General features: G+C 52.8%; 1 protein-coding gene and 1 non-coding gene across 2 annotated transcripts in view; both read right to left on the reverse strand.

Annotated features, from left to right (window-relative positions):
• kpnb1 (karyopherin (importin) beta 1) overlaps positions 1-9,025 on the reverse strand; it is a gene marked incomplete in the record, with an annotated part of 17,704 nt that overhangs the window by 491 nt on the left and 8,188 nt on the right. Inside the window, 18 exon segments of the mRNA XM_024262189.2 lie at positions 1-173; positions 247-408; positions 3,586-3,700; positions 3,928-4,033; positions 4,105-4,248; positions 4,490-4,597; positions 4,670-4,752; positions 4,818-4,962; positions 5,844-5,915; positions 5,997-6,144; positions 6,230-6,360; positions 6,740-6,931; positions 6,993-7,217; positions 7,283-7,384; positions 7,464-7,574; positions 7,640-7,729; positions 7,798-7,857; positions 7,937-8,089. Of these exon segments, the coding sequence (XP_024117957.1) occupies position 173; positions 247-408; positions 3,586-3,700; positions 3,928-4,033; positions 4,105-4,248; positions 4,490-4,597; positions 4,670-4,752; positions 4,818-4,962; positions 5,844-5,915; positions 5,997-6,144; positions 6,230-6,360; positions 6,740-6,931; positions 6,993-7,217; positions 7,283-7,384; positions 7,464-7,574; positions 7,640-7,729; positions 7,798-7,857; positions 7,937-8,089 (2,148 nt within the window).
• On the reverse strand, positions 3,750-3,887 carry LOC112139454. The gene has a single exon (XR_002917995.1). It is a non-coding gene; the product is annotated as a small nucleolar RNA SNORA79 (small nucleolar RNA).

Genomic DNA, 9,025 nt, shown 5'->3' on the forward strand with positions numbered 1-9,025 from the left:
AGGCTGTCCGAGGGGGAGGGGCAGGGTGGTGGGGGTGTGGCCTGCTGGATCTGGAGGTGGTGATGTCATCGCGCTCACACAGACACTCATCTCACTGCAGCCGGCGGCGCTCCAACACGCTCGTCCGGCGCCGTTCATCCTGAAGCTTCTGATGTCACGTCTGACCCCCCCATCTGCAACCACAAAACATGCGTCAACACGCCGCTGGGCGGGGCTCGGCAGTCCCCCCCAGAACCCGCCCCTTACCAGGCCTGGCTTTTCAGCTTGCGCAGCTCCTTGGTGGCCCAGGTGGCCAGCATCTTGGTCTTGTTGGTTTTGGAGCGCCGGCCCTCTGTCAGCAGGTCGTTGATGAGCGGGCGCACCTCCACCAGCTTCATCACGTCTTTCCCGAACGCCGTACACAGGTCGCTGCCACACAAACAGCAGACGAGGCTTTTATTGTGAAAGTCCAGAGGCTATATGAACAGCTTTACGACACAGAATCTATCCAATTCAACGTCGGACGTGGGGGGCCGGCTCCACCTACTGCTGTGGAGGCATCTGATTGGTCAGTTTATTACAGAGCCTGAGTCCCGCCATCAAAGCAAAGAAAGGAACTGCAAATAAAAAAAAAACGCTGCAGGAAAAAAAGGAAATAAAGAAACCGGGTTATCGTGGATTTAAGTTCAACGTGAACTACAGTGAACTACAATGTGTCTGCAGGAACGTCTGCTGGAACGTCTGCAGCAGCGTCTGCAGCAGTGTCCGCAGGAACGTCTGCTGCAGCGTCTGCAGGAAAGTCTGCAGGAGCGTCTGCAGCAGCGTCTGCAGGAACGTCCGCAGCAGCGTCTGCAGGAACGTCTGCAGGAGCGTCTGCAGCAGCGTCTGCAGGAACGTCCGCAGGAACGTCTGCAGGAGCGTCTGCAGCAGCGTCTGCAGGAACGTCCGCAGCAGCGTCCGCAGGAACGTCCGCAGGAACGTCCGCAGCAGCGTCTGCAGGAACGTCTGCAGGAGCGTCCGCAGCAGCGTCTGCAGGAACGTCTGCAGGAACGTCCGCAGGAACGTCCGCAGCAGCGTCCGCAGCAGCGTCTGCAGCAGCGTCTGCAGGAACGTCCGCAGCAGCGTCTGCAGGAACGTCTGCAGCAGCGTCTGCAGCAGTGTCCGCAGGAACGTCTGCTGCAGCGTCTGCAGGAAAGTCTGCAGGAGCGTCTGCAGCAGCGTCTGCAGGAACGTCCGCAGCAGCGTCTGCAGGAACGTCCGCAGGAACGTCTGCAGCAGCGTCTGCAGGAACGTCTGCAGGAGCGTCTGCAGGAGCGTCTGCAGCAGGGGTACCACAAACACTTTTTTCAATAGTTGACTAATCTCCCATTATTTCTTTTGATTAGTCCATTAATCGAGTCGTGCGGTGACAGGATCTAAAGCAGAAATCTTAACCATCACTAGATATGAAGTTGAAGTGTTTAAGCTATATGCAAACTAAAAATAAAGACAATCGTTAATTAATCTTTTAATGGATCATGCAGCTTTTCTCCTTCATTTATTTCTGGAATTAAAACAAGACTTCATTGAAATGACGTATTCTGAATCAACTACAGAAAACTTAAGAGCCTATAATTATTTTTTACAACATATTTAATGAAACATGTATCTAAGTATTTCAAAAGCTAATAGACATAAACACAAAATATTTGCTCACCGAGTCCCATTTATAAAAGCAAAACATTAATGACATCTTTTAACTCAACATATTCCTATACATGAAACATCTCCGGATGTCCAGATAAACAAAGACTTTTGAGACATTACATCTTTTAAAAAGTGGGAAAATGTAGAAAGCAGGAGATGTTGGAACGTACAACAGTACTTCCTCTTTTCATTGCCTACATCCACTGACCAAAATCACATCACATTTTCCAGTTTGGTGGACCGCCCATAAATCTGTGTTACTTCTTTAATGTTGTGGTAAATTTGCTGTTTGTACCATTTTTGTGACTTTATGTTACAATTAATTGTAGCTTAATGAAGCAAACGTAATGCTACACTTTGTCAACTTAACTCTGGACTTTAGGCAGACTACTTCACTTTTGGACTCAAATAGTTTTCAAATCGTTCCATAACTCCGCAGCAGATCCGTACCGACACACAGCCTCTCTGTCTGCGCGGTGAACGTTTCAAAACCCGCTCTTCAGCCTGAACGACGTGATCGCGGCACAGAATATAAATAAAGCCTTGGCCAAGCGGTACATTTCCACTGTAAACTTATAATCCGTGCCGCCCATACGGCGTTTGGTTCGAAGAGCGCTGATCATGAAGTGTTCACTGCGCAGACAGAGAGGAACTGTAGATACGGATCTGCTGCAGATCTGATGGATCATGTCCAGACAGCGCAGTAATGACAGCCACACACGATCCATTTGAACCCGGAAAACTGCTGCAGCAGAGCTAGCTGTGTTAGCGCTGATGTTAGCTTAGATGAAGCTCTCTGTTCAGCGTGATCAAACTTAGTCACAACATGCTTCATCTTCAGGTGCTCCCATGGAACTTCTTTCATTTTTCTTATGTTTTCCACATTTTTGAGCTCCGTTAGCTCGTTATGATACCCCAGCCTACCCAGAACTGGCTGTGACATCACTACTGTGCATGTGTGAGAAGAGAATGGCAGACCCGGCACTGGAAAGCGTGCACCGTAGTTTTGAGATCGAAACAAGGAAAAAAAAAAACAAAGAACGACGCTTACGACCAAAACAGCTGTCAACCATTATAATGGTCTACATAGTCGTGACTAATCGTGGAAGCACTGGTCTGCAGTAGCGTCTGCAGCAGCGTCTGCAGGAGCGTCTGCAGCAGCGTCTGCAGCAGCGTCTGCAGGAGCGTCTGCAGGAGCGTCTGCAGCAGCGTCTGCAGCAGCGTCTGCAGCAGCGTCTGCAGCAGCGTCTGCAGCAGCGTCTGCAGGAGCGTCTGCAGGAGCGTCTGCAGCAGCGTCGGCAGCAGCGTCGGCAGCAGCGTCTGCAGCAGCGTCTGCAGCAGCGTCTGCAGCAGCGTCTGCAGCAGCGTCTGCAGCAGCGTCTGCAGGAGCGTCTGCAGGAGCGTCTGCAGGAGCGTCTGCAGGAGCGTCTGCAGCAGCGTCTGCAGGAGCGTCTGCAGGAGCGTCTGCAGCAGCGTATGCAGCAGCGTCCGCAGTAGCGTCTGCAGTAGCGTCTGCAGTAGCGTCTGCAGTAGCGTCTGCAGTAGCGTCTGCAGTAGCGTCTGCATCATCTGCATTTCCAGGTCATTCCTGTCATTGGATCTTTTCTTCCTGATCTGATACGATGTCTACTGCAGTTCAAACTGTCATACCCATCAGAGTTTTATTTACCCAGCCCTGCTACTTCATTTTAATTTTACTTTATCTAAATGCATGTTTTCTTTGTGCTTTTAACTGTGCAGCGTCCTTGAGAGTTCTGAAAGGCGCCTTAAATAAAATGTATCATTATTATTACTGATTTACAGAATCCCAACAGAAGAATGTTTAAGATTTTTTTAAGAACATGAAAAATGTAATCCTGAAGCCATGTCAGGCATGTCACTTCCTGGGCGGTGGTCAGACCATGTAGCCCCGCCCCTTACCCGATCAGTCCAGCAGCGTTGGCCACCACTCCATCAGAGTGATCTTCATCCTCGGCGATGTGGTGGATGAAGGACAGGATGAACTCCACCCGAGGCTGCACCAGCATGACGTCGGCTGCAGAGGCAGAGGGAGGGGTTGTTTACAGCCGTTTACCTCTTTGTTTACATGTTGGATCCCACAAAACCAGAAAGCCGTGTTGGTGAGCTCCACCTGCAGCTCTCTGGGTGAAAAGACCCACAATTCTCTGCGACAGCGTAAAATCCTCCTGCTCCACTAAAGACAGGAAGAGGAACGGCCGTCGTTACAGTCATGTGACCGGACAGGTGTGCGAGCGCTCTTACGGTGCACGTTCTCCTGGTCGCCCTTCAGGCCCTGAATGATGCCGGTGTACGCCTCCAGACAGCCCTCCCTCAGCTCGTTCAGGTAGTCCACCATGTCGTAGTCCGTCTGAAACCAGAGTCGTCTTCATCTGCGACTTGGTGCAGTTTCCACACCCGCCCCCGACCTCCCCGCCTCACCTTGTCCACCTGCGCCTGCGAGGCCTGCTGCAGGGTGTCTAGCACGATGTCCAGATACTTCTTGAACTCTCCTCCGATCGCCAGAGCGATGTCTCCAAACGCCGAGAGGATCTGAGGCTTCACAGACCGATGCACGTTCTCATTCTGCTCACAAACACAGAGTGAAGAAGGGAGACCACTTCCTGTCAGACAGACCACTTCCTGTCAGGCAGACCACTTCCTGTCAGGCAGACCACTTCCTGTCAGGCAGACCAGTTCAACCTCACACTTTCTGCAGGAGAGGCCTGTTTCTGTCACCATCTCTTTCACAATAAATGCCACGTTTGTGTTCAGGGTCAGATTTTATTTTGAAAGGCAAACAGCACTTCCTGTGTGCACAGCTCACCCCGAGGTTCTCCAGCAGCAGCTGCATGATCTCGTCACAGTAAGGCAGGATGTTGGAGGTCAAAGCTCTGCACAGGTCGCACACCAGGCCCACAGCCGCCAGGCACACCTGCAACGAGGTCGCATGACGCTCAGCCCATCCTCACTCTTCATCACCGAGAACGTCGGAAGCTGCGATCACCTGGTATTCAGCGTAATTCTTCAGTCCGATGGCGAGGAAGGGCTTGAACGCCTCCATGTACTTCTGGAAGTCACTACCCAGAACTAAAGGAACAGAGGAGTTACCAGAGATCAACAACACACGCAGGGCTGTGTGCACGTCAACATACCTTCAACCAGAGTGGAGACGGCCATCAGAGCGTCCTCCTGAACGCCACCAGAGCCGGCCGTGCTCTGAAACATCCTGAGCAAAGACGCCATGACCACGTCAGAGATCTGCAGCGCGTCCTGGTGCTGCACCTTCCTGAGCACATTCTGTAGGAAGACCAGACAGGAAGTGGTCAGAGACCGCCACAATATGACAGCAAGTGTTCAGAGACTGGGGCAATAAGACGGGAAGTGTTCAGGGACCGCCACAATATGACAGGAAGTGTTCAGAGACCGCCACAATAAGACGAGAAGTGGTCAGAGACTGATCCAATAAGACAGGAAGTGTTCAGAGACCGCCACAATAGGACAGCAAGTGTTCAGAGACTGGGGCAATAAGACGGGAAGTGGTCAGAGACTGATCCAATAAGACAGGAAGTGGTCAGAGACTGATCCAATAAGACAGGAAGTGGTCAGAGACTGCCACAATAAGACACTAAGTGTGCAGAGACTGATGCAATAAGAGGAAGCATTGCACTAGGTGCACAGCTGACCTTTGCACTAATAGTATGTGTGACAGAATGAGCCCCGCCCATTTTAGTTTACTACTTAGACCTGGATGTTTTACGATGCTGCTTCCTCTGTTACCATCATCTTCTTTCTCTAAACTACAACCCCCCCCCCCACCTCTTCTTTTCCGTCCGGTCCAACAAAACAAAAACAGAACATAATCAATATAAATTAAGTTTAGCATGAAATACAACAGGGGTTTATACTCCAACTCCTGTTGTGACAGTAGAATCTGACCAACACTAAAACCTCTCAGCCCGCATCTGTTTGCTCAGCTGTTGGACAGGACAAACTTAAAAAAAATAAATAAATAAAATAAAAAAATAAAAAAGACAGGAAGTGGTGAGAGACCGCCACAATAAGACAGGGAGAGTTGAGAGACCACCACAATAAGACAGGAAGTGCTCGGAGACCACCACAGTAAGACAGGAAGTAGTCAGAGCCCACTCCGGTGAGACAGGAAGCGCTGCACGTCTTACCTGGAGCGTTGCACAGAGCAGAGACTGCAGATCGTTGAACTGGATTCTGTCGGAGGTGCTCTGGATGTGAGACTGAACACAGGACGTTGCATCACAACAGCGTTCAGAGGACTCCTGCGTCAGCATTGTTTCTTGTGCACGTTCCAGTCCTACCTCCATCTGCAGGACCTGCTGCAGCCGCTCCATGATGACCAGCGTGGTCTTCTGCACGGCGGGGTAGCAGTCTTGAGCGCTGTTCTTCACGATCTCCATTAGAGCCTCGTAGGCCGCCGAGCGCAGGTTGTTCTGATGACCATCAGGCCTGACGCACAACAACCAGACAACTGAGTCACAGCACCCAGAACCGGCACAGACCGCCGCTCCTGCTCGGCGGATGGCGGCCGTACCTGTCTGTGGTCTCCAGCAGCTTCTGCACGATGATCTCAAAGGAGGAGGACAGGCAGTAAGTGCTGGGCTCCTCCTGGTCCTCCGCCGCATCCGTGGCTTCGTACGCCGCCTCCGCCAGAGACGAGAAGGCCTGAGGAGGGAGACGGCCAAAACCATCAGTCTCACCGCGGCGCCCTTCTTTCACACTACAGACACAGCAGGCACGTGGCGCCTTCAAGAACGCGCTTGTACGTCGCTAACGGATACCGGGTCTGGAGTAAATGTCACAGCAGTGAGTCTGCTCTGACCCAACAAAGACAAACCGCAGTTCTTTATTCTCCTTCAAGCGAGGGTGTCACCCACACGTCACTATCCAAGTCCCTGATTGGTCAAAGTTCAACTTGTTTGACCTTTAACCCCGTTTTGCTGCTCTTTTGTGCACAGATGTAAAAACGTGCACAGAGACATGTTTTTTCCTTGGATGCTCAAACGACCACGATGGGAACGCAGAGACTAATCCTGCAGCTCACCCAGCACACGTTGGAAGCTACCCGTGGCTCCGCCCCCAGCCCCTCGATCAGGCACTGCAGCAGGGGGGCCAGGTAGACCTCGTTGATGGCGGCCTCGGGCAGCAGCTCGCAGATCCTCCCCACTGTCCAGGCCGTGGTGTCCCTCACCACCACGCTGGGGTCCTTCATCAGCTCTATCAGCGTGGGCATGGCCTGCAGGAGGGAAAACGGTCAGTGCCAGGTGAGGGCGGAGCCCCGCCCCGCCGCCACGTACCTGGATGACCAGGGGCTTGAGCTGGTTGAGGTCGGGCCCCTCCAGGATGGAGCCGAAGGCCATGACGGAGGCGTCGCGGTAGCGCCAGTCGGGGTGCTTGATGTGCTCCTTGATGAAGGGCAGAACGTGAGGAACCACGTCGTCCTCGCAGCACGTGGCGAGCAGCATTAAGCACACGCCGGCCGCCTTGCAGGGGTTCCAGTCGTCGTCGTCGTCGTTCTCGTCCTGCACAGGCACAGAGTCAGAAAGGCACGTGCACGCTGTGCGCTCCAGCTCCGCCCCCAACTCACCTGCTTGGTCAGCGTTTGGGTCAGGATGGGGACCAGGTACTGCAGCGCTCCTTTGGCGTAGAACTTGCTGGTGTGCTCAGGGGGGCGACCCTGCTCTGAGGCCTGTGATTGGAGGAAGAGGAGAGGGGGGGTGAGTCAGCAGACGGCAGCGCCGCCGGGCGCGGGCCGGGCCAGGGCGCACCTCTGAGGCCTCGATGGCCAGGTCCATCTCCTCGTCGCAGACGTTGGACCAGAACTCGATGCCCTGCAGAGCCACCTCGTCGATATCGCTCTTCATCGCCTCGATGGTGATCTGCAGAGAGAGAGGTCAGGACGGACCGCACGCCACCGGACGCCACCAAACACACCCATCCTCACCGCGAACAGCGCCGGGCCCATGTACGTCTCCATGTACTGGTAGTACAGCGACATGATCTTCACCAGGTTCTGCAGCGCCGCCACGCGCACCTGAACGCAGCACAGAGGCGTCAGCAGGGTGGAAGTGCACGCAGGAGTGTGCACGTGTGCATACTCACTCTGGTGTCGGGACACTGCGTGGCCTCGCACACCACCTGCATGATGAAGTGTCTCTCCGTCTGAAACACAGAGCACAGCTCAGCGCTCTCCTCACACCTGCTGTGACTCCGCCCACAGATCTGCCCACAGCCCCCCCACCTCCTTGTCGAAGTTAGCCTTTGTGAACTCCAGCGAGTTGAGCAGCGCGTTGGTGGCGGCCAGCTTGACGTTGTTGCTAGGCTCCTCCTTCCTCATGCCCTGGATGATGGCGGTCAGGATCTGGTTTCCGTTCTCCTGCAGCTGCTCCGGGTCCTGACCACACAGGAACCTGTTAGAACCTGCCGGGTTCTGACCCGCTTCACTTAAAGGGAGGAAGGTTTCCTGAGGTCTGAATACTGAGAGGTTCCTCAGACACAGAACTTTCCTGGACCCTAAAAAAAACAGCTGGTTCTGAGTGGGGCTGCCACGATTAGTCGACTAATGAACGACTAATCGACGATTAAAATAGTCGACGACTAATTTAATAGTCGATTAGTCGTTACTTTATATTATATGGAGTCAGTGTAGTGAAATGGAAAGTTATAATTGGATTATGCTAGCTATTTTGGATCATTTAGGATTCTTTTTAGTTTTTTTAGGTTATTTTATAATAGGGCCGCACGGTGGCGCCGTGGTTAGCGCTCTCGCCTCACAGCGAGAAGGCCCCGGTTCGACTCCCGGCTGGGACCTTTCTGTGTGGAGTTTGCATGTTCTCCCCGTGCATGCGTGGGTTTTCACCGGGGACTCCGGCTTCCTCCCACCGTCCAAAAACATGCTTCATAGGTTCATTGGTGACTCTAAATTGTCCCTAGGTGTGGATGTGAGAGTGAATGTGTGTGTGATTGAGGCCCTGAGACAGACTGGAGACCTGTCCAGGGTGTACCCCGCCTTCGCCCTTCAGCAGCCGGGATAGGCTCCGGGACCCCGCGACCCCGAACGGGAAGAAGCGGTCTGGAAGATGAATGGATTTTATAGTTTAGCTAATGTTTCAGCTACATGCTAGCTGTTTTAGCTAACTTGTGCTTTTTTCAGTTTTTTAGACCATTTTGGATTTTAGCTAATATTTTAGCTGGCTATAAGCTACAACATCTTCAGCTATCAGCACTAGCATCTTCAGCTGCCAAATTCAGCTTACAGCATTCACACTAGTATTATGGTAACGGCGTAAATGGCGTATCCTTGTAGAGCGCTTTATACCCTCCTTCAGGG

This window comes from Oryzias melastigma, linkage group LG17 (genome assembly GCF_002922805.2).
Source record: "Oryzias melastigma strain HK-1 linkage group LG17, ASM292280v2, whole genome shotgun sequence".
Taxonomy (NCBI): Eukaryota; Metazoa; Chordata; class Actinopteri; order Beloniformes; family Adrianichthyidae; genus Oryzias; species Oryzias melastigma.